Genomic DNA, 23370 nt, shown 5'->3' with positions numbered 1-23370 from the left:
GGAGCCATTGGGCTGAGCTGGGCCTCTGTTTGCAGAGTTTAACACATCTTTGCTCAGCACTCTGCTGAAAAGCAGTGCCAAGCTCTCCAGGTCTATTTGTGTCTGTGATGAACTGCTGTAGGGAAGCTGTGACAGAGCAGAGCAGGGACACAAACACCTGATGCCTGCTGCTGCTGGGAGCAGATTGGGATGGAGCCCTGCTGTGACTCCTGCTGAAGCTGCCAGCATGCTGGGGAAGGCTCAGCCGTGTCCCCAGCGCTGCTCACGCCGTTGTTATTCACCTGCTGCCACACTGGGGCCCGCGTCTGACGCTGTGGGCTGGCCAAGCTCCATCACCCAGCTGGTGGCACTGTACCAGTGCTCACATTTGGATGCTTTTCTTTTCCTCAGCTTGGCCTAGAAATGATATCTCAGAGAAAAATCAAAGCTTGTGGGTTTTTTTTCTGGGGCTGGAGCGGCTGTGGCGCTTGCTGTGATGATGGGAGAAGGAGTCCCGTGCACGTCGCAGGCTATGTGGATGTGTTGTGATGTGTGCAGCGCCTCCAGCAGCTCCCAGAGCTGGTGGCTGTCACAGGGGCATAACACATGGACTCCCATCCTTCTGCTGTGGTCGTAAAGGACAGGGAAGGGGAGCAGCTGCACACTTCAGCTCTCCTCTCTGCACTGGGAGGTGAAGTGATATGCCACGGGGCATCTCACATGGGGGAGGGAATGGCTCAGAGTGCTCTAGCAAGGGCCCTAGGGATGCACAGAGTGCCTCTTGGCCAGATCATTGTTGACAAAAGCTCAGAGTGAGGGGTCAGGAAGGAGTGTGTCTCGAACGGAGGGTGTCTTCCACCAAGATTTCCCTCTCTTGCTCCTGCTGTCACCTGTGAAACCCGTGTCAAGGAGCTGAAGCTGTAGTGGCATATGGGTCAGCTCAGAGGTGAGATCTAAAAATATCTGCTGGGGTCTGGGGACTGCTCCTCTTGTGGTGCTGCTGGATTTTTCTGCCCCAGTTTGTGCCTGGACTGGCTCCAGGTTAGGTGTGGCTGTGGTGGGTTCTGCGGTGCAGGAGGTGGGGGGGACTCCTCTCTGTGTGCTCTATAAAAAGAGCTGCAGCAGCACAGTCCTATCTATAGCACAGGGAGCTGCCTGGGAAAGGCAGGGCTGGGATTAGACCAAATCTGATGGATTTCTCTGGTCCTGCTTGGGAAGTGGGACTGTCAGTGGCTGAGGGATTCCCAGTGCGCCCCAGGCTGTGAGATCTTCTTGCCAGCAGATATGCCCTGACATTGCTGGGATTTCCTGACTTGTCTGCATTTTCCCCAGGGGGGCTTGTTGTCACACTTTTCACCCAAAAGCTGGGCTGTCCCTGAATCCCCCCCCTCCCCCTTTCCTGCTCCTCAGGGCTTTGATTTCACTGCAGCACATGGAGGCCAATGAGGAAAGCCCAGGGCATCGGGGTTTGAGGTGGATATTGAATATCTTCCCTCTCCCAGTCATTTTGTTACGGTCTCAGGGCAGCTGAGACCTTTCCTGGTGAAGCTGGTTGTGACACTTGTGGCCAATATGATGTCTACTGGAGAGTTCAGCTTGTTGATGGGGACTATTTTGCCTCATGATCTGTTGGGGGGCACAGAGGGGGTGGTTATGTGTCCCAGTCATACAAACCCCATGGGCTTTTTTCACTGCAGCATCACCAGGGGTCTCACCAGCACCCTAGTTTGCCTAGAATTGCTATTCTGTGGGTTTTTCCTCATTCCACAGCCATGGGCTCTGCTCTTGGCTGGTGCCTGTTACTCTCTGAGGGTGCTGGCTGTCCCCTGGGACCCCCAGCGCTCCCCGTGAGAGCATCCCCCCACCCCCCCAGGGTGCCGGTATAGGGAGTGTGTCTCTTTAACGAGGCTGGGCTTGGAGCAGCTCTGCTGCTGGCACAGGGAGTGAGGGATGGAGCGAGGGCGGTGAAGGAGCCAGTGCCAGAGAGGGAGCCTGCAGCAGGGAGAGGCGGGGAAGGACCGCTCATCCCCCGGGTACCGCAGCCACCCCGGCGGAGGGACAGGGAAACCCATCGCCGGGGAAGAGGGCTCTGCAGAAGGCAGGGACCCAGCGGGTGCTGAAAGGAGCCTGCAGCCTCTGTGTCATCCTCATCCTCCTCCTCCAGGTAAGGAGCAGGGCCAGGGGCAGGCAGGGCAGGGACTGTGGTGGCCTGGGACCCTGAGGGTGTCCCGCAATCCCTCGGTGTCCCAGGGTCACACATCCTCTGTCAGGACAGCTCTGGGTCACAGGAGGGGTGAGAGGTGGAGATGAGACAGCACGGCCACAAAAGTGCTGAAATCACCATCGGGCAGGGAGCGGGCAGGGCTGGCTCCAGTAACTGCTGGGAACACGCTCCAGGTTATCAGCAGCCGGTGCCTGGCCCAGGCCAGAGCTGCCCCTCTGTGGGGACACGGGGACCCTCTGTGGAGCTGCCCTGACAGGATTTGCCATTGGCAGGGGAAAACAATGGGGCTGAGACTTTTCTTTTGGGAAGTGTTAGGGTGCATTCAGGGCAAGGAACTCCTGTTCCCGGACACAAGGATGGGTTTTTCCAGGGAGTTTAGTGGTTTTTGGGAGGCGAGAGCAGCAGCTCAGGTCCTGGAGGTGCTGTTGGAGTCAGGCTGTGAGTGCACTCTGCTCTGTTCCCACTCCCCAGCAGACAAAGCAGGAGGCTTTGAGGACAGACCAGAGGCTGGAGACAGTCCTTTGCCCCATCCAGCAATTCTTTTCCCCTTCACTCCTCTTTGGGCTCTACAAAGTGGTGAGTCCCATGGGTATAAGGCAACAGAACCATCACCTCCTGGCTCCATGGTCTTCACCATGCTCCAAGAGTTGGGATGGATCCTGCTCTCCTGCCTTTGTGTCCCGTGGGATGTCTCACAGGGAGGGGGAGGCCAGGGAAGCAGGGGGTAACACAGATGAGCAGCAGGGCAGCAATGGCTCCTCACTCCAGGTACTTTTGCAGAGGTTTGGACTCCTTTCCTTCCATCCTTTCTTTTGAACCTGACTGTGTATCTGTCACCAGTGGAAATTTCTGCTGGGTTTGCTTGTCTCGGGTTTGACCTCTTCCTTCCCCCAGACCATGCTGAACCCCGGCTTGGGTGGGTGTTGCTGCAGCAGGTGAAACTCTGACAAATCCCCAGGCAGCTGAGGAGGGTCCACTGGGCTCAGACACCTCCCTGCAGCAGCTGGAAAACTCAGCCTGCCCACAGGTGAAAAGAGAAACATTAATTTATTCTGACCTAGGGAAGAGTCAGCTCCTTCTGGCCTTCACAGACGGTTTTTAGCTGCCCATATAGAGAGCTACCCCCAGCCTGCTGTAGCCCTTTTAAATTGGGGTTTTTGCTGGTTAAACCAGCTCCTACAGGCAGTAGGTGGAGGGGAAGAAGAAGAAAGGGCTGTGAAGGTACTGGAAATGATGCTGGGGATGGGGAGAGGGCTGGGGACCTGTTGGTGCTGCCACTCTGGGGACAAGTTGCTGCCCCAGGGAAAGAGGGTGAAGAGGCTGGGGTGAGGACCATCAGGTCTGGTTTTATTCATTACCAGGCTTAGAGCAGCCAGCACAAAGCGTGGCAGGGCCAGATGGGGCCTGTTTACTCTGTGAGGGTAAATGTAAAGAGAAGTGATAAAAAGCAGCCGGGACAGCTTCTCCAGTAAGTCCCTGGTAAACAAGCTGGCAGTGACCCGGCCGACAGGCGGCACGGCAAATAGCGGCATGTTGCTGAGCATTAAACTGGGTGCCTTGGGAACAAATTGAACAGCTTTGGGGAGAAATACATCTTTAATGGCTCAGTGTGGCTGGGTTGGAGGCGTCCTGGTCTCCAGAGCCTGTCTGGGTGCTGTGGTCAGGGCAGGAACCAGCAGTTGATGTTCCCAGTTGTGGAACTGAAAGTGTGGAGGAACAGCAGGCTGTGCAGGGACCCTGTGGCACCTCATGTGCTGGGAGCACAATTTGGGGGTGCAGCAGTGCATGCAGCATCCTGCATAGAGGGTGGAGAGCTGATGATGATAGGGTGTGGTTGGATGGCCAGGATCTGCCAGCATAACCCTGCAATGCCAGTTGAGCATGTAAATGGCTCTTCTCTGGTATAATGGACTGATTTTCCTGGGATGCAGCCACGTTGCTAATGCACTCCTGCACTTCTCCAAGGCTCCCTGCTTTGTGCCAGCTGAGAGTTTGGTCCCGGTGCTGCCTCCAAGGATGCAGCCCTGCTCCCTTTCCAGGATGCTCTGTGAGAGGTACTCCGTGACCAGACGCCGAGCCCCCCATTACCAGAGCTCTTATGAGCTGCTCCCAGGATGAAGGCCACTGACTGGGGGCACCAGATGGCTCATTTGTACCTGGCTTTGTCCTTGCCCTGGGCACACTGTGCTGGAGCACCAGCACATGGCATGGGGTGGGGGCCTTGCTGCTGCTGGGTCACAGGTGCTTGGGGCAGAGCAGAGGTGCAGACCCACGTGTGGAGCAGACCCCATGCACACTGTCCACAGATCCACACAGCCAGGGCTAAGGCTAACAGGAATTTTTTACACAAATATCTGATGGCATGGGATGGGCTGATGTTGGAGAGATGCCTTGACTCCATACAATCATTTTTGATGCTGCTTCTGGGTGTTTTTCCCAAGGGGAAGAGAGGGGTGGAGTGGGTTGGTGCCATGGCTGGAAGGCATTGCTAGGCACCTCTCTGCCTGCCCAAAGGTGGGACTCCAGACACATCAATTTCTGGGCAAAGAAGGTGATGATCATCCATTTGTCAGGCTCCACCCTGCAATGCATTCCCCTCTGTGCTGTTCTTCCGTGCAGCACTGACCTTGTTGTTAATTATTAAACCCCCAGCAAACACTGCTTGCTGCTTTGTCCTAGTTACACTGTGGGCTTCTCACCCTTCTGGTTGGCTTTTTTTTTTGACAAATTGCCCTGGTAACCTCTGTGGATGAATGGAGATGGGAGCAGCAGAGGCTCCTCTCCCAGCCAGTGCAGGAGATGGCCTGGAGAGGCTCTGGAGCTTCTCTAGGCAGCTGAGAGATGGGCTGCATGTGGTTGGCCATTATCTGTTCTCTGCCATGGCTTGGGGCTTGCATGGAACCACTACCCAGTTTTCTTGCCCTCTCTGTGGGCTCCTGTGGTTCCAGATCTGGTTTGCAGGGCCAGGGTCCAAGGAAAGACCTGGGCCCAGGCCCATGTGTTGTGTGGATGCTGAAGAGCAGCCTGGGATGTGGGAGGGCTGGAGACCTGCTCCCTCTGGCAGGCTGGGCAGATGGAAATGGGTTGTAGGCAGAAGCCCCTTCCAGCAGACTCCATCCCTGAGCGTCCAGTGCTTGTCTTCCCTCTGCTCACAGCTGCCCACTGAGGGACCATGCCAGGCCTCTACACCCTCCTGTCCTGGGAGGCTCTGCCCCTGAAGAGCTCCACAGTGAAGGCTTGTGCCAATGGATACTCCCTGAGCATCACTGCCCACCTCACATACACCAACCCCCACAAGGAGCCTGTGGAAGGTAAGGGAGGGCTCTCAGGTCTAGCAGGGACTAAGGGCTGCCTGCCTGCTCTCCCTGAAGCTCTTGTGCTGGAGAGCATCCTGTCTCCAGCCCATCTGTGTCCTAACCCCCAAACCTTGCTCACTTTGGGGGCCACTGTCACACACTGTGTGCAGGAGAAGACTGAGGCTGAGCAAAGAGACTCCCATCATGGAGGAAGAGGAGGATTTCCCCCTCCCTCTGGGTCACTCCTGTGTCTCACTCGCGTGCGACTCAGCCGTGCTGCGAGTCAGGTTCTCAGCGGGATTCCCGCTGTTCCTGCCACAGCGATGGGCAGGATCTGCCTCGGGGCTCTCTTCTGCCTGCAGGCATCTTCATCTACCCTCTGGAGGAGTCGGAGGTGGTGGCCGGCTTCGAGGCGGCGGCGGGCAGCCGGCGGGTGGCGTTCCAGCTGCAGAGCCGGCAGCGGGTGCAGGAGTGCTGCCTGCAGTGCAGCCCCAGCCCCGGCCGCCCGCGCCGCTGCGCCAGCGGTGAGCGCCTGGCGTGGCTGCTGCTGTGGGGTGTTCCTGGCCAGGGGGTTCACAACGGGCAGGGGGAGAGTGGGGGAGCACAAGGGGCTGAGAGCCCCTACCAGACCACCCCAGACCTGAGGGGTCTCTGGGGCTGGAAATCTCAATCTTTCCTTTCCCCTCCCTCCACCTCTTCTGGGGCTCTGCCATTGCTGGCACAGCCTTCGTGACACCTGTGCTCTGCTGTCACCTTTGGCAGCAATCAGGGGCACTAATGACCTGCTCCACAGCCCCATGTGCCTCACTGACCTTCCCCCACCCCTCTCCCCTCTCCTGCCCAGGCCACCTTGTCGTGGATGAGGATGTGGAGCGCTCCACCTTCATCATTGTCACGGGCACGCTGTGCCCATCGGAGAGCCTGGCTGTCACCCTGAGCACGGTGCAGGAGCTGCCCACGCTGCCAGACGGGTCCCTGCGCCTCCTCCTGCCCCCCGTCCTCACGCCCCACGTCCCTGCCGACCCCGAGAGCGAGCCGGCAAGCTTGTGTGACGACAGGTTGGCCCTATGGTGATTTTCATGGCTTCCTCAATCTCTGCCATCCCAGGGGGGCGACGCCAATGCTGGGCGAGCGGGGCAGGGGGGCAGGAGCCATCACCCCCTCTCCCCTTGCAGCCCCACCAGCTGTTTTGGGGGGCCAGGTGCCCGGAGCCAGTCACCCACTGTGGTGCCTGTGGAGAGCGTGGATGTCTTTCGGGGACGACCCCACAACCCTTTTCCTTACGAGTTCGCCTTCGAGCTGCTGGTGAAGGGCCCCTGCTTGCTGGCAGGTAGGGAGGGTGGCTTGGGTGTTATCTGTTGGTTGTGTGAAACCTCCTCAAAATGTGGGTGATGTTTCCTGGTCCCTCCCTTCAAGGAAGATGTGAGGGCCTGTTCCTGGTCATCCTCTTGTACCTCCTCCAGACAAAGAAGCCCTTTTCCCACTCCTTGGGGCTGGGACCCCTCAGTGTCACCCTGCCTGTGCCTTTGGGCAGCTCTAGGTCAGCAGCCTCCTTCCCTGGTGATGTGATGCACTGGGGAGAGGATGGGTGAGGAGGGGAAGATGGCAGGTTGCTGGGGATGTGCTCCTTGCTGCTGGCCCAGTCAATCCCATTAGCTCAATCAGGAACAAGCCACTGCTGTGGGGCCTGGTGGGTGGGAGGCTGAGGAGGGGTTTTGTGAGGACTTAACTGCTGCCTTCCCTTCTCTGCAGGGCTGGAGAGCCCATCACATGCCCTGAGAGCTGACGCTGACCCGTGGGCCAGTTCTGCTACCACCACCTGTGTCACCCTGGCTGAGCCCCACCGCTACGACAGGGACCTGGAGATTATTCTCTACCCTTGTGGTGAGGGGAGATGGGGCCCTTGGATGGTTTGAGGCAACACCTTAGAAACATCCACAGCATCCTTTGCAGCACTAGGTAGCTCTAAATTTTCCTGTGCCCCCCAGAGCCCCACAGCCCCCATCTGCTGATTGAGGATGGCACTATGACATACCCTGAGTACGAGGCGCACATCCGGAGCCGCCGGGATTACCTGCGGATTGCCAGGAAGGACAGCAGTGGCGAGAGACAGGTGACAGGGCACAGCTGCTGCTGCCCCAGCCAAGAGGAGGAAAGGGGGAGGAGGTGACCTGGGGGTGAGGAAGACATTGGTGTGGTCTGGAGGGTGTGGTCTGGAGGGTGTGATCTGAAGGGTGTAGTCAGGAGGGTGTGGTCAGGAGGGTATGATCTGAAGGGTATGATCTGAAGGGTGTGATCTGAAGGGTGTGGTCTGGAGGGTGTGGTCAGGAGGGTGTGATCTGAAGGGTGTGATCTGAAGGGTGTGGTCTGGAGGGTGTGGTCAGGAGGGTGTGATCTGAAGGGTGTGATCTGAAGGGTGTGATCTGGAGGGTGTGGTCTGGAGGGTGTGGTCTGGAGGGTGTGATCTGAAGGATGTGATCTGAAGGGTGTGATCTGGAGGGTGTGATCTGAAGGATGTGATCTGAAGGGTGTGATCTGAAGGGTGTGGTCAGGAGGGTGTGGTCAGGAGGGTGTGGTCTGGAGGGTGTGATCTGAAGGATGTGATCTGGAGGGTGTGATCTGAAGGGTGTGATCTGGAGGGTGTGATCTGGAGGGTGTGATCTGAAGGGTGTGGTCTGGAGGGTGTGGTCAGGAGGGTGTGGTCTAGAGGGTGTGATCTGAAGGATGTGATCTGAAGGGTGTGGTCTGGAGGGTGTGGTCTGAAGGGTGTGGTCTAGAGGGTGTGATCTGAAGGATGTGATCTGAAGGGTGTGGTCTGGAGGGTGTGATCTGAAGGGTGTGGTCAGGAGGGTGTGATCTGAAGGGTGTGATCTGAAGGGTGTGGTCTGGAGGGTGTGATTTGAAGGGTGTGGTCAGGAGGGTGTGATCTGAAGGGTGTGATCTGAAGGGTGTGGTCAGGAGGGTGTGATCTGAAGGGTGTGATCTGAAGGGTGTGGTCTGGAGGGTGTGGTCAGGAGGGTGTGATCTGAAGGGTGTGGTCTGGAGGGTGTGGTCAGGAGGGTGTGGTCTGGAGGGTGTGATCTGAAGGATGTGATCTGAAGGGTGTGGTCTGGAGGGTGTGATCTGAAGGGTGTGGTCTAGAGGGTGTGATCTGAAGGGTGTGATCTGAAGGGTGTGGTCTGGAGGGTGTGGTCAGGAGGGTGTGATCTGAAGGGTGTGATCTGAAGGATGTGATCTGAAGGGTGTGGTCTGGAGGGTGTGATTTGAAGGGTGTGGTCAGGAGGGTGTGATCTGAAGGGTGTGGTCTGGAGGGTGTGGTCTGGAGGGTGTGGTCAGGAGGGTGTGATCTGAAGGGTGTGATCTGAAGGGTGTGGTCTGGAGGGTGTGGTCTGGAGGGTGTGGTCTGGAGGGTGTGGTCTGGAGGGTGTGATCTGGCGGGTGTGTTCTGGAGGGTGTGGTCAGGAGGGTGTGGTCAGGAGGGTGTGATCTGAAGGGTGTGGTCTGGAGGGTGTGGTCTGACCTGCCTGGCCCGCAGGTGGCTTTTGTGCAGAAGCGTTTTCACAAAGACATCTTCCCCAACCCCGTGCTGATGCTGAACTTCTGCCCGGCTGCGGAGGGCGTCCCCGGGGACCTGCAGAGCGTCACCCGCGAGATCCTCTTCCTCATTGACCGCAGCGACACCGGCAGCGGCCCTGGCCTTGACAAGGTCAAGGTGAGGCACAGCCATGGGTCCAGGGGTGCTCCCTGGGTGGCCAGCCTTTTAGCAGCTCTCCCTGGTCCCTGCTGTCTCCTCAGGAGGCTTTGCTGGTGGCCCTGAAGAGCCTCCCATCAGGGACACTGCTCAACCTCGCCAGCTTCGGCGCTGACATCAAGCCGCTCTTCCCATCCAGTCGCCTCTGCAGCAACGTGAGTGTCACAGGCAAATCCTGGGTACCCGCTAACCCCTCTTTGTCCTCCTCCCAGCTCCCTGACTTTGGGTAGGGGCTGGTGGGCTGGGGGACCACAGCATGGCTGGCTCTGTGTGCTGACAGGAGACGTTGCGGCGTGCCTGCGAGCACCTCAGCGGGCTGCGGGCAGACCCTGGTGGCACCAACCTGCTGGCGGCCCTGGGCTGGGCACTGACACAGCCCCTCCACCATGGCTACCCTCGCCAGCTGTTCCTCTTCATCGGTGCAGCAGTGGGCAATGCAAGCAGGATCCTCCGGCTGGTGCGCAGGCAGGCCAGCACCGTCAGGTACGGCAGCGGAATTGCAGCAGGTCTCAGTGTTCTCTAAATCCCCCATGCTGTTCCCACTGGTTTCTACTTGTGCAGCCTCAAATCTCACCTGTGCCTGCACCAAGGGTGTCCTTCACCCATCGCATCCCTCACACCATCAGGGGTGCCCCAGCCCAGAGCCAGGGCAGCAATCTGCCTGTGCCCATCCTGCTGAAGGGCTCCCCACTGGGTTTGCCAGCCCCCAGCCCCAGCCTAGCCATGGCTTTCCATCCCCTGGCTCTCCTGCAGGTGCTTCAGCTTTGGCACAGGCCCTCGGGCATGCCGGCGGCTTCTGAAGGCCCTGGCCAAGGTGAGCCGGGGCCGTGCCGAGTTCCTGAGCCCGGCCGAGAGGCTGCAGCCCAAGGTAACACCCAGGGAGGGGCACGGGGGCACTGGGGACACTGCCATGTCTGACACTCTCCAATCCTCACCCCAGCTGATCAAGTCCCTGAAAAAGGCGATCGAGCCAGCCATCAGCGACATCACCATCGACTGGTACGTCCCTGACAGCATGGAGGCTCTGCTGTCCCCCACCGAGCTGCCAGCCCTGTACCCCGGTGACCGCCTCGTCAGCTACTGTGTGCTCTACAGCATCGCGCGCTTCGGGGACCGGCGCCCGCTGGTACCGCTGCCACTGCCTGGGAGGATGGCACGGCCCCAGTGCTGCTTCCCCTCTGGGGGCTGATGGGGGTGTCCTCTCTCTCCCCTAGGGCCAGGAAGGGGCTCGCCACAGCTCCCGGGGTTCAGCCTTTCTCTCCCAGCAGGAGGTGCCCAGTCCTGGGGAGAGCCGCCAGCCACTCCAGAGCAACCCAGGAGCTGGGGATGCCTCCCTGGAGGTTTTTGCTGGAAGTACAGAGGTGTCAGAGCGGAGTGAGTGCGGTCCAGAGCTGGGCTGGGGGGCAGTGGTGGGAGCCACGGGCTGACAGAGTGTGTGCTCACCGGGCAGGTACTGATCCTGTTTCTGGGGGAGACATCTGGAAGAGGATTTACCAGCCCTCCTACATCCAGGAGCAGTATGTCCTGACACACTGTTCTGTCAGCACTGACCGCAGCCAGGGGCTGCTCTCCCGCAGCTCCACCAGCAGCGAGTCCACTGGCTCCAGGGATGTGGCCCCTGAGGGTGGCTCCTCGGCCCCTGGTGCTGATGTCACCTCCCAGCAGGGCCAGAAGAGCCTGTCCCTCTGTGAGTCCTCCACCAAATCTGCCCCACTGCCCTCTGCCCCAGCTGGCACCAAGGTAAGGATGCCAATGGGGTGCAAGGGGTCATGGTGTGGGGGTTGTTCATGGCTTAGCTGAAGCCTTACTGCCTTGTTGTGCCCAGGCATCTTCCCACTGGTCTGGGAAACAAAGTGCTGCAGCCTGGATTTTAAGCAAGGATCAGCAATGGATGTCATGAGGATGTTTCTTGGGTGGTTTTGACCTACTGCAGCTGGGAACCAAGCAGCTGGTCCCTTAGTGTCCCTGGTCAGCAATTAGCTGAGTGTCTAACAGACCCCTGAGCCAGCTCAGTGACACCTTAAAGCTGCAGAAAGAAAATTAAAATAGCTGGGTTGGCATCATGGAACAAATCTGTTGAGCCGGACAGGAAGGGCTGGCTGGCTGGGCTTCAGCCTGGCTCCTTCAGCTCTCAGTCACCACTGCCAGACATTTAATTAGCAATGGGCCACATCCCTGCTGCTCCATACCTGGCTTTAAAACCCCGCTGGGTTGCTGGGATGGGGAAAGGCAGCTGCCCCGATGATGATGGCCCCAAGGTTTGGTGAGGCCAGCTGTCACCCAGCACCAGGACACACTCCTTCTCGATGGCACGGCTTAGGTAACCCACTCCTGTCACACAGCAGCACAGCTGGTGACCTTTGCTGCTGAAATGTCAAGCGTAAGTGATTTCCCTGCAGAGTAAATGATCCTCCCAGCTCCCTGCTGCCAGGGCGAGAGGTGGCATGGGTGCCACTGCCCTGATGTGGCTTTTAGGGGAAGCATCTCAGTACAGGGGCATCACTCTGGACTGGGGAATCATCCAGCCTGAGTCTTACTTCTGCACACACACAAATCCCTGGCTACGCCAGCATCAGCCTGAGTCAGTCTCCAGGGATGTTTGCAAACTCCTCCGTGGGTGCTTCCCATGTCTGTGGTACCAGAGCAGCATCCCTGGGAGGCAGCTGGTGCCAGCCTGCAGAGCACTGGGGCTGACGGCAGCCGAGGCTCCTGCCAGCAGCCAGAGAGGCACAGGTGCCCCATGGCAGCTCAGTGCAATCTGGGCTGAATGCTGGGCTTGCCAAAGGCCTTGTCCCCACCGCAGGTGACGGTGGCCCTGAGCGCAGAGGAGCTGGCGCGGCAGAAGAAGGTGCTGGCACGCGCTGCCCTGGCTGGGCGCAGCTTTTCCACACCACACGGGGAGCTGGATGCCCATCGGCTCTGCCAGGCACTGGAGAAGGTGTCACAGAAGAGGAACCAGTCCCTGGAAGGGCGGCTGGATGAGCTGGGACCGAAGGCACGGCAAATGCAGCCCAGTGCAGTGGAATCAAGTGTGTGCTGGCTCTGGGGACGGGGGCGGTGGGGACCGAACCAGGTGCCCCTGCACTTCTGAGCCCACCCTTTGCCGTCTAGATAACCTCCTCTCGCCCACCCACTTGGACTGGGACATGCTGGTGGAGCCTTCCTACCTCTTCAGTGCCTCGCCAGCGCCCGAGCCAGGGCAGCCCAGCCCGGGCGATGCCAGCGTGCCCCTGCGCTGCCAGGTGGTGATCCACGCGCTGCGAGCTGGCAAGCCCGTGTCCTGGGAAGTGACAGCCTCGCTGGAGCCACTGCTGCAGCCCCGGGAGGGGCCGGGCAGGGAGGACCCGCCGCGGCGAGTGGCCAAAGCCTGGGACAAGCCCCTGCACCGCCTGGCAGCGCGCTCCGTGGTGCGGGACAATGAGAGCGTGGCGCAGCGGGAAGCCAAGCTGGAGCAGGGTGAGTGCCGCTGCGGCTCCGCGGGGCGGCTCCGGCATCCCCCTGCTCTGACTGCGCTGCTCCGGGCAGGTTTCGCTCGGCGCTTCCGCCTGAAAGCCGTGCAAACCAGCAAAGCCTGCAACGTGCCCTCCCTCTACACCCGGCTGGTGCCCGTGGACTGTGCCACGCAGGCAGCCCTGCCCGCAGCCCCCGAGGTGTGGGGCGTAGGTACGGACAACGGCTGGTGGGATGGGGAGGGGAGGGGACAGCAAGGGGACAGAGGATTGAAGTGGCATCATCCCTTGCAGGTGGCTCAGCCAGCCGGACACGAGCTGCTGCAGCAGGGAGCTGGCACCACCGGGGCTCCTCGGCAGAGCAGGGGCAGCAGCAGAATGTAGAGGAGCAGCACGAGGCCCCTGGCACTGCAGGTATTGACTTATTCCTTCATGTCAACTTATGCTCTCCAGGGATCTGCACTGGGCTCTCTGGAGACCCTCAGCTGGTGGCTGTGGGGATCCGGAAAGAGGCATCGCCCTGTACTGGGGAGGGGGCGTGGGAGGACAGCATAGCAGCCCCTGAGAGCAGCTATGAGCCGTCAGGGTCTCTGAAGCCCATGACCCCACAAGACTTTGCTCTTTTGCAGAGCGAGACGAGATGGCCAGATCTCAGGGCAGCATCTCCTCCCCTACCTTTGGCTGGGAAAAGCAGAACTACTCAAATGGTGTGTCCAGGCTGGAGAGGGCTGAGGGCTGGATGAGGGTGGGAGACAGAGTACCCTCGATACCCTGCCACAGCTGGACCATCCACTGTGCCCTCAGTACCCCAGGCACATGGGCTGAGCTGCCCTCCCAGGCAGTGAGACACACCTCTGGGTGCATCATGTTCCCACTGTGCTTAACTCATTCCTCTTGCAGGGCCTCCATCCAGCCCCTCCACTATCTCCATGGGCTCCCAGAAATCCACAGAGAGCATCGCAGGCTCCAGGTGACACTGTGGGATGGGGGGATGCAAGGGACCAAAAAATGGCATGTTGTGGGGAGAGGGGGACAGTGCCACTTTTTGGGAGCTGCTGGTCCCCATCTCCTGCCAGCTCCTGCAGTGTAAGTGGAAGGGGTTTGGCACTCCAACCCCTTCCCTGCAGCAGTTTGGTGTCCAGCTGCCTTTCAGGAATTCCTCCCAACCCTGTTACCTTGCCTGTGACCCCACAGGTTTAGCCTGAGCAGGCGCAGGGGTCCCAGCCTGGCGCTGCGCCCACAGTGCCTCAGCCCAGACAGCGAGTGCTCCAGCAACCATGCGAGCCATGACTACCTCCCGCTGGTAAGGACCTGTCCCTGTCCCCAGTCCCCATCCCAGCAGGGGGGCCTGCCCTGCTGGCTGCCAGCTGAGCCACCCAGGTCATGCCTGGCAACATGAGCAGCGGAAGATGCTCCCAGCAGATGCCTGCTCAGCCCTGCTGCATCCTTTTATGTCTCTGGGATCTTGAATGGCTTTTTTGGGGGGCTTTAGACTGTCCCTGTGCCCCAGGGACACTCCTGCAGCCCCCAGTATTTGGTGCTGATGTGGGTCTGTCCCCCTCCTTGCAGGTGCAGCTGCAGCAAGCCCGGGGGCCGTTCCAGCTCACCGAGAGCTTCTCTGAAGTGGTGCAGATCCCCTTGGACCGCTTGCACCGGGCCTCCCCCTACGCCTCCCACCGTGCCAGCCTCAGCCCCATGTCCCCAGGGGCCAGGAGCATGCCTGAGGCAGGAGCTGGGGCTGAGGAGCCCATCACAGCCCCGCAGCCCAGCTCGCCCCATCCCGCAGCACGTGCTCCGAGGTGCCCAGCGCAGCCGTGTGGGCGCAGGCGGACAGTGGGCACGGCTCCGAGTCCGACACCGGGCCCCACTCGGCTGCTCCCTCTGAGGCCAGTGTGAGCTGTCAGGACATGGGGCCAGAGGATCTGGAGAGTGCCAGCTGGGCCACGGCGGTGGCCTTGGCGTGGCTGGAGCACCGCTGCGCTGGGTTCTTTGAGGAGTGGGAGCTGGTGGCGGCCAAGGCGGACGCGTGGCTGCAGGCACAGCGCCTGCCCGAGGGGGTGGACGTGGGCTGCCTCAAAGGGGCAGCCAGGCACTTGTTCCTGCTGCTGCGTCACTGGGACGAGAACATCAAGCTGAACATGCTGTGCTACAACCCCAACAACGTCTGACGGCCGCCCCAGGGGCCAATAAAGACACCTGGCTCCAAGCCACCTGTACTGGTGTCTCTGTTATGAGAAGAGAGCTGCTGGCTCCACTCAGGTCATGCCAGGACTCACCAGAATCCTAGGAGGGGGTCACCCCCTTCCCAGCCATCTCTGTGGGAGGGAGCAGGCAGGAGAATAGGAAAAGCTGTACAGAAGGGACTCCTGGGCTCTATCAAAGCAAATGAAACCTTGAGGCAAATCAGTTTTGCAGGTCCTCTGTTCTAAACTCACCCCAGAGGCTGTTGCCCAGCCCTGGGCACCCCTTTCCCACAGCTGGGAAGCAAGAGAGCCCATGACTCTAGAAACTGCTCTACCTTCCCTCAGGTGGGGCAAGTCCAGGGACAGCTGTTCTGACATCATCACAGTACAAGGATTTTGAAGAAGGGCACATAAAGCCCCCTTTATTCGGGAAGTCCTGCCTTTTGGGGATGCCCACACCTGCCCACTTTGCACAGTTTCAGGGCTCATGGCCCTCTTGGGATTGCTGTGGGCAGCCTGGGAGTCAAGTGGGAAAAGAGCAGGTGGATGGGGCAGTTCCAGAGGCCAGTTCCCACCAGTCAGTCATCCCCACTCTCACTGGGCTTTCTTGGATATGGCTGTGGGTTTCCTGCTTGGTGGAAGGGTGTGTGACACTGCTGTGGGGGCTGTGCCATACCAGAGCTGGAGCAGGATGAGTCCATGGCAGATGTGCAGGGAGAGGGAGCTGCAGACTGTGGAGGGGTAGGTGTTCCAGCAGAGCTCAATCACACCCAGCAGCAGCACCCTGTGTGGGGGGAAAGGTGGGGGTCAGCGTGGGGGACACACCAGCCATCCTCACTCCCAGACCCCAGCAGAGGGGTGCTCCCCCTCCCTGCCAGCACCTACTTAGGCATGTGGGCGAGTTTGGTGGTCGGGGTGCACCAGAGCAAGTAGGGCAGTGTGTGGAAATACCAGACGTAGAACTGGTAGTGCAGGGAGCGACTGCAGCAGACACCCAGGAAGTTGGAGGAGAAGAGGACGAAGACAATCCATGCACTGGCATTAAGGGGGCAAACACAGGAGGCTGGAGGTGTGACCCCACAACAGTTCCCCAGCTGTCCAGCATTGCTGCTTTAGTCAGGAGATGTTGGTACAACAGCACTGCATTATTTGGAACCCAACCAGGTTTCTCCCTGCCCTGCCTTCTCCCTCTTTCCTTGCTGCCCACCCTGCCAAAGGATATTGTTGACAGTCAAGCGAGGGGATGCAGGTTTCCTTTTGGCAGGATCCTTCAACAGATTCAGGATGTTCTCTTTGGAACTGAGGGGGAAGAACAAACATTGATCTCAGCTGCTGAAAGTCTCTCCCACCCCAACGCTCCCCTGTGAGCCACAACGCCTGGGCCATACAGTCCCCAAAACAGAACAGTAACTGCCCTCCAACTTGTGCCTGCAACCCCAGGACTGCAGCATTGCAGCAGCAGGGGAGTCATTGTCCTTTACATAGATTTGGCAGGGATCAACACCCACAGGGAATTCCAAATCTCACCTGTGCCACCGGTGCAGTGCAAAGAGCCCCAGGCCTGCCAGGTGAGCCAGGAGCAGAGCAGCATGGAAAACTCGATTCTGGAAAACCTCTTCTGGGAGGAAGCGCCAGTTCACTGTCCATTTAAACTGGAACTGGCGGCCCAGGTCAAAGGAGCGGGTCAGGTACCCCACAGGGTTCACCAGCAGGAAGGGCAGGCCCAGAACCACCTGCCAGGGACACACCAGCACCATCACAGAGCCCTACACGTGGCCACTGTTACCCCAGCTACCTCCTGAGAAGCCCAGTGCCACATGTGGTGACAGGGACAGTCAGCCAAAGATGAATGTCACATGAGTAAGATTATTTATCAACACCCAGCTTGCTGTGAGAGGCCACAGATGTTGGTACCACTGTCTCTGCAGCCCAGCAAGGCAGCCTACTATTCCCTGCTGCTGCAGCCAGTGCAAACAGGGACCCACCTGGAGCAGGGCACAGATGCAGAGCTTGGGGATACAGCCCAGGAGACCAAACCGTTGCAAGAGGAGGAAGAGGAGTCCAGGGGCGAAGAGCAGGATGTTCATCTTCACTGACACAGCCAGGCTGAGCAGGAAGCTGCATTACCACTGCGGACCCCACAGGGAGCCCAGGCAGCCCCTGAGCCAAGCACAGCCTCCTCCTGGGGCTGAGCTGGCTCACACACCCAGCACCCCACGGAGAGCAGCTCCCAGCCCCTCACCTGAAGAGGAGGCAGCCCCAGGACCAGCGCTCCTCCAGGAAGAGGTTGATGGCGAGGAAGAGGATGGCCATGGCCACAGGGTCATTAAAGAGCCGCAGGACAAAGATGGAGTGGATGCGGTATGAGGCGCAGCACATGAAGAAGAAAACATAGGGAGGGACCTTGCAGGGGACAGAGACACAAAAGGGTCATCAGCAGCCTGTCCTGGAGTCCCTGCTGCTACTGAGCTGCTCCAAACCTCAGCCCTGGCGTTGTGTCCGTTCTGCCGGGGTGAGGGCTCAGCACAGCCAGGAGCCCTGGCCTCAGGGTACCTTGCTGGTTCGGCAGTAGATGCGGAAGACGAGGAGCAGGTTGAGGAGGTAGAGGCCGGCGAAGAGGTACTGCGCCAGGCGGATGTCGGAGCCGCGGCCCGTGGCGTGGTACAGTCCCAGGAAGATGTACACGAAGCCGGCGGGGTAGCTGTGGGGACACGGGGGTGAGGGGCCCGGCCCCGCGGCCCCTCCGGGAGCCGCCGGTCACGGGCAGCTGCGTGTCCCTGTCACTCACACCAGCGGCCCGGTGTCACCCTTCAGCTGGGTGTAGTCGAGGGTGCCGTTGGCGAAACCCTCCACCTCCTGCATGTAGGCCTTCCAGTCGATCTCGGTGTCTGCGGGACGGCGGGGTCAGCGGGCTCGGGGGGCACGGCAGGGGAGCGGGTGCTGCCCCGCTCCAAGCCCGCCAGCCTGGCCCTGCCATGGTCAGCACAGGCTGCTGCCCTGCGGCCCCATCCAGCCCCCAGCCCAGCCCCGTGTCCCTCCCTGGCCCCATCCAGCCCCTCCTGTCCCCCCACCCGGGGGATGCTGTCACCCGAGGGGCCGGGGCAGGTCCGTCCCGGGCCCGCGGCATCCCCGCCCCCCGCCTGCCCCAGGCCGAGCCCCCGCCATCACCTCCCACCCCGGGGCCGAGCTGTCCCTGCCCCCGGACCGCCCCGCGCTGTCCCGGACCGACCCCGCCATCCCCGGGGGCAGCGCCGGGCCGGGCCGGGCTCCGGACTCACAGGGGACCCTGCGGATGACCCAGAGATTGACGCCGCCCTCGGCCAGGCAGAGGCAGGCGGCCACCAGTGGGGTGTAGCGGGGCTCCAGCAGCGCCGCCCGCCGCTCCCGCCATGCCCGCCGCAGCGCCGCCGCCCCCCGCCCCGCCGCCATGCCGCTCCGTGTTTCCGCCCGGAGCGCTTAGCGCGCGCACCCGCCCCGACCGGAAGCCGCACGTGGGGGCGCGGGCGGCACGTGGCGCCCGGTACTCCCGCCCCCGCTCCCGGCATGGAGCGGCGGCGCGCGCCCGCCACGCCCCCCCGGTACGGGCGCCGGCGCTTCTGGGACGCGCTGTACCAGCGGGAGGGCGCCGAGACCCGCGAGTGGCTGGGGGGACTCTCCCGGTTTCTCCCTCAGCTGGAGCCCGAGCTGCGCCCCGGTGACCGCATCCTCGTCCTCGGTACGTGCCCCGTGCCCGGCGTGCCCGGCGTGCCCGGTGGAGGGCGGGCGGGCGGGGCTCGGGGTCCCGCCAGTGGATGCGCCGGCGCTAGCCGCCAGAGGGCGGTGTGGCACCGGGCCGGTACCGGGAGCTGCGCCCAGCCCGGCCCGGCGGGGGTGGCCCCAGTGCCGTGGGTGCTGACGGGCAGCGAGGCGGGTATAACCGCCCCGTAATCCCACCTGCGGTCTGATCCGCCGCCGGGCTGGCAGGATTAAGCGGGTGTAATCACCGATCCTGTTAGCGGATCAGCCGTTGCCAGCTGCGCTTAATAGCCCCCAAATCCTTCCCCCTCCCCGGGATCCCCCTTGGCCCCCCCCGGTGAGCGGCCGAGCCCCGGTGGAGCGGCTCCGAGGGGACGGCTTGGTAGCGGGGCTCTCCCCTTGTCTTGCCGTGTCCTGTTGAAACGCCAGTTCTTCCATCCCTCTCTCCCTCGCACCCGGGTTAAACCCCCGGCCGGAGTTCCCTAATTTCCCACTGAAGTTATGCGGCAGGCTCTTGAGGACCACGGCCGGCACCTGCCCCACAGCACTACGGGAGGGATAACTGGGGACGCCCCTGCCTCTTTCCTGCCTCCACCCTCCCAACACATCTCGCCCCAAGGGGAAGGGATGAGGTGTGCAGGTCTGACCCAGGATAGGAGCCCAAAGCACCCACCTTGCAGGACAGGGGGAATTAATGACTAGTCCAACACTCACTAACTGTCATCAAAGCGATGACCTGCCCCTCTCCATCAGCCCCAGCCCTGGAACAGGGAACAGGGTTGGGGTGCCAGCCCCGCCATGGGCACCCCGAGCCCTGTGTGAGCTGTGCCCCACACAGGCTGTGGCAACAGCGCCCTGAGCCACGACCTGCACGAGCTGGGTTACACCGACGTCACCAGCATCGACTTCTCCCCCGCCTGCATCGCGGCCATGCGCGCCCGCTACGCCCGCTGCCCCGGCCTGCGCTGGGCCGTCATGGACATCCGCGCCCTCGCCTTCCCCGACGCCTCCTTCGACGTGGTGCTGGAGAAGGGCACCCTTGATGTGCTCATGGTGGAGGAGACCGACCCCTGGCACGTCTCGCCCCAGGCATCCGCCTCCATGCGCCGGGTGCTGGCAGAGGTACAGGGTGGGGGGACCTGAGTAGGGGTGCAGAAGGTGGACCCCATCCCTGTTTGGGGTGGGGGAAGGTGCAGTGCCTCTTTCACTACCTTGCTTCCCTGTGGGTGCCCCAGATGGTGTTTCTGTCCTCCCAGCCGGTGCTACCCCCTCGGCTATGCTGCAGGGCAGCACCTGGGGGGCTCCCAGCACTCCTGGGAGTGGGAGACTGTCCCCTCTTACACTCCATCCTTTCCTCCCCAGGGAGGTGCACGGAGCAGGATGTGTCCCTGGGTCCTGCTGGTGGGACTGGCTGACCCTTCTCTTTTATTTTGCATGCTTAATACAAGAGTTGTCAGGAAAATGGGCCCCATCCTAGCGTGGGTAGCTGTAGGGGGACCCCAGGGGGACACACTGAAGTGGCCCTGCCTGCCCAGGGCAAGGTGGTGACCGTGGGGCAGTGAGAGCTCTGCCCCCCGCCACCTCCCGCCCCAGCTTCGATCGTCTGTGCTGGGGTCCCCATCATCTGGTCTGGTGTTGCCATGGCAACTCCTCATCGCAGCGACAGGGCCCATGGCGTTGCACGGGACGGGTGATGCCTCGGGGACCTGTTAATTGGCATCAGGGGCCGGATGAACCTGTCCTGGCGCGGGGGTGCAGGTCCTGGCAGCCTCTCCCACCCTGCGGGAATACTGCCAGGATAATTAATTGCTTGCACCTCCCTGGCACCCTGGGATTGCAGACACAGGTGCTGGAAAGGGTGCTCATGGCTGTTGACACCCTCCCAATCCTGTCTTGCCTCACTGAGCCTGTGAGGGAGCACAACCCACCAGCAGGGCAGTGGGGCTGTGCTTGCTATCCGTGCCCTGCCCTCCTTGCCAGTGCTGCTGCCTGTCCTTGTCATTTTGCCAAACGGCAGGGATTTAATTTTCCCTTTTCTTTTCCCTTTTTAATCCTCTGCTCAATCCCTGCCCTCCCCCAGCATCACTGGGTACCAGCTTCCACCCGCAGTGGTCCCTGCTGTCCTCATCCCCAGGGGGGATTCTCTGGGTGTTCCCACTCGCCTCACTGCTTTGGGGGTCCCTTTAGAGGGGTCTCTCCATGGTACCTCCCTTCCTACTCCCATCCTCCTTCATTGGGGGGTTCACAGCCTCTGTCTTCCCCTCCCTGGGGGGTGTGTAAGGAGCTGAAAAATCCACCCTGCCTGTGGGGACACCCCAGGGGACACCCTGTCCCAGCGAGCTGGGGACAGCGGGTGTGGCGGGTGCCGGAGCGGGAAGGGCCCCCCTCGGCCCCCCCTGCTCCAGCTGACGGATGGGAAGGTTTCCCTGCGCTCGTCTCTAAGCAACGGCCATTATTGCTCTATTAACGAGGGATGGGATGCGGACATGCGGGATGCCTTGCTCAGTTCCAGCCGGAGATCCCTGCCTGCCCCCACCGCCGGGGACCCCCCTCCCTGCCCATAGCTTGGGAAGCTGTGGGGTCTTCCCAGGGCAGATTTTCAGGCACTTAGCAGGAGGGATATGGAGCGCAGAGAGAGATGCAGGGACCTGCATTCCCCTTTTCCTGGCCAAAACCGGTAGGGTTTGGTTCAAAAGCCACTGCAGCAGCAGGGGAGGACACACAGGCTGCCTGTCCCCTCTGCTGGCCCCAGCCAGAGCTCCCCAGCTGGAGCTTCCCAGCAGGATTAAACCAGAGCTTGGGAAACCCCCCAGTTGGCCTCCAGCCCTGTCCCCTGCAGCGGTGACTCTGCCCTTGCCGGGGGGTCTGGGGTGTCCCTGCCTGGGGCAGGGTGCCGGGGAGGGTGGCTGGACGCCCCGCCCGCCCTGGGCACTGCCTTTGCATGCTGAGCACGTGGGCGCTGGCCGTAAAAGCCTTTTGACATTGGATAAAGCCAAGCAGGAAAATTGATGTTCTTTTCCATCCTGTTAACGGGGCTTAATTCCAGCAGGGAGAAAATGGTGATTAAAAGGGTTGAGTCCTTTCCCATCAACACCCCCCGCAATCCCTCTCTGATTCTGATGTGTGTGGTGGTGGGGTAGCACTGGGTGGTCCAGGGAGGGGTGGGTGGGATGGGTATCATATGCTGTGCTTAGGGGGGGCCCTGTGCTCGGACAGATGAAGCTTTTCTCGTGCTGGGGTTGGGTTTCCATGCTGTCTGCTGTGGGTAGGAGTAAAGAGTTTTGGGGTGCAGGGTGAGGTGGATCATGAGGACCACTGTTCCTGGTGGTCTGGGGACAGGTCAGAACCGGGGTGTCTCTTGGGGGGTCAAGGTTAGGACAAGAGATTTCGGGGTGTGATGGGAAAGGCTGGGAGGGGTCTTTGGCAGATGGTGATGGGGGTCCCTGGGAACAAAGCCAAACAGTGAACCTCACTGTGCTCCCCCACCACATCCTGGGGGTTTTCCTGACACAGGTGAGCCGGGTGCTGCGCCCAGGGGGCTGCTTCATCTCCATCACCTTCGCCCAGCCCCACTTCCGCAAGCCCCACTATGCCCAGGAGGCCTTTGGCTGGTCCCTGCGCCACGCCGCCTGCGGGGACGGGGACGCCGCTGCCTTCCACTACTTCCTGTACGTCATGCGCAAGGGGCAGCCCCTGGACCCCCGGGACGCGGCCCTGGGGCGCCGGCTGCACCAGCCCCCCCCCCCCCCCCCCCGCCCGCCCCCCGCCCCCGCCCCCCGACGACGACGAGGACTATCTCCTTGCCATCCAGCTGTGACCCAGGGGGCTTTCCCCACCTCCCCCCACCCAATAAAGCCTTAAGATGCTCCATCCTCACAGGTGGGAGACAGAGACAGTGCATCCCCCTGCAAGCTGCCCAGTGATGGGGTAATGGGAGGGGGATACTTGGCCTCCTCCGGGGGGCACAGGGATGCTGTGCTGATTCTGTGTCCCCTCCCTGGCCTTTCCTTGCTGAGCTGGAGAGCAGCCAGGACTCCAGGCTTTGCATCCAGTAATGAAACCAAATCGGGTTTAATTTCACCCATCCATCTTGCGGGGAGTGGCTCCCTGCCCCCCATCCCTTCCCCTTGGCACGGGGAAGTCATTCTGCTGGGCTGAGGGCAGAATGGGGGTGCTGGCACTGGGTATGGGGGGCAGGATTGGGGGTCCCCACTGCTCCACACTCCCACCCCATCCTACACCAGGACCCCTGCCCCAGCCTCCCCTGGCCATGGTGGTGTGCAAGGACATCGTGTCCTTGTCACTCCCACCCAAGAAGTGGGAGATCCAGGCTGGAATGTGCCAGCATGGGGCAGGAGGTGCCATAGGGCAGGAAGGGAAGCACTCTGCCTCTGTCCCATCTGTCTCCACCCCTGCCTGTGGTGACAGTCCCGTGTTCCCCTGTGCCTGGGGCCAGCAGCACAGTGACCCCTGTGTGCCAAGGTGGGTGACAGGTGGGCCACCGCCTGCTGGTGGGACTGGTTGTGCACGTGTGCTCGTGTGGCAGGTCACAGCAGTGTCCCCAGAGGCTCTTTGGGCACCAAGTCCCCCTGGGGTGGGCACAGGGGAGCCCTCCTGCACGGGACGGCAGTGACACCACGGAGGCGCAAGCTGCTGGGCTGCTATTTCAGGCAGAAGGTGTAAGTGGGGTCAGCCAGCGGCTCCCCTGCACAGGAGCCAGCAAAGGGCTCTGGGGCCAGCCCCCACCCGGCCA

At 61.2% G+C, this 23370-nt stretch overlaps 3 protein-coding genes across 3 annotated transcripts; 2 read left to right on the top strand and 1 right to left on the bottom strand.

The window, feature by feature from the left end:
- Positions 1-1889: 1889 nt before the first annotated feature.
- VWA5B2 (von Willebrand factor A domain containing 5B2) lies at positions 1890-15124 on the top strand. Its single transcript, XM_079314846.1, is given in 23 exon segments — positions 1890-2143; positions 5359-5514; positions 5862-6023; positions 6344-6557; positions 6675-6829; positions 7252-7383; positions 7488-7612; positions 9035-9211; positions 9295-9405; positions 9531-9733; positions 10004-10118; positions 10191-10376; positions 10465-10624; positions 10701-10990; positions 12054-12279; positions 12362-12706; positions 12776-12913; positions 12994-13113; positions 13329-13406; positions 13600-13669; positions 13894-14002; positions 14269-14470; positions 14473-15124. Coding segments are annotated over 22 exon segments (3852 nt in total). The 5' UTR covers positions 1890-2143; positions 5359-5375; the 3' UTR covers positions 14868-15124.
- A 191-nt stretch (positions 15125-15315) lies between these two features.
- Positions 15316-18365, bottom strand: ALG3 (ALG3 alpha-1,3- mannosyltransferase). Its single transcript, XM_079314883.1, has 9 exons — positions 18161-18365; positions 17671-17770; positions 17436-17583; positions 17125-17285; positions 16868-16988; positions 16410-16615; positions 16105-16181; positions 15768-15912; positions 15316-15666 (listed from the first exon to the last, which is right to left on the bottom strand). Exons 1-9 carry the CDS (start codon positions 18309-18311, stop codon positions 15477-15479), a joined length of 1299 nt encoding a protein of 432 aa, XP_079171009.1. The 5' UTR covers positions 18312-18365; the 3' UTR covers positions 15316-15476.
- Positions 18303-22493, top strand: EEF1AKMT4 (EEF1A lysine methyltransferase 4). The gene is given in 4 exon segments (XM_079314898.1): positions 18303-18597; positions 19456-19739; positions 22131-22376; positions 22378-22493. Coding segments are annotated over 4 exon segments (759 nt in total). The 5' UTR covers positions 18303-18425; the 3' UTR covers positions 22435-22493.
- The last annotated feature ends 877 nt before the right edge of the window (positions 22494-23370 follow it).

This window comes from Erithacus rubecula (assembly GCF_903797595.1).
Source record: "Erithacus rubecula genome assembly, chromosome: 11".
In the NCBI taxonomy this organism is placed as follows: Eukaryota; Metazoa; Chordata; class Aves; order Passeriformes; family Muscicapidae; genus Erithacus; species Erithacus rubecula.
The sequence above is the reverse complement of the archived record's forward strand: the minus strand, read 5'-3'. Positions and strand labels throughout refer to the sequence as shown.

Coding starts and splice junctions, on each gene's coding strand:
- ALG3 (XM_079314883.1), bottom strand. CDS start 18,311: ATGGCGGCGGGGCGGGGGGCGGCGGCGCTGCGGCGGGCATGGCGGGAG. Junction 17,771..18,160: donor GGTCATCCGCAGGGTCCCCT/GTGAGTCCGGAG, acceptor GCCGTCCCGCAG/ACACCGAGATCGACTGGAAG. Junction 17,584..17,670: donor GGTGACACCGGGCCGCTGGT/GTGAGTGACAGG, acceptor GTGTCCCCACAG/CTACCCCGCCGGCTTCGTGT.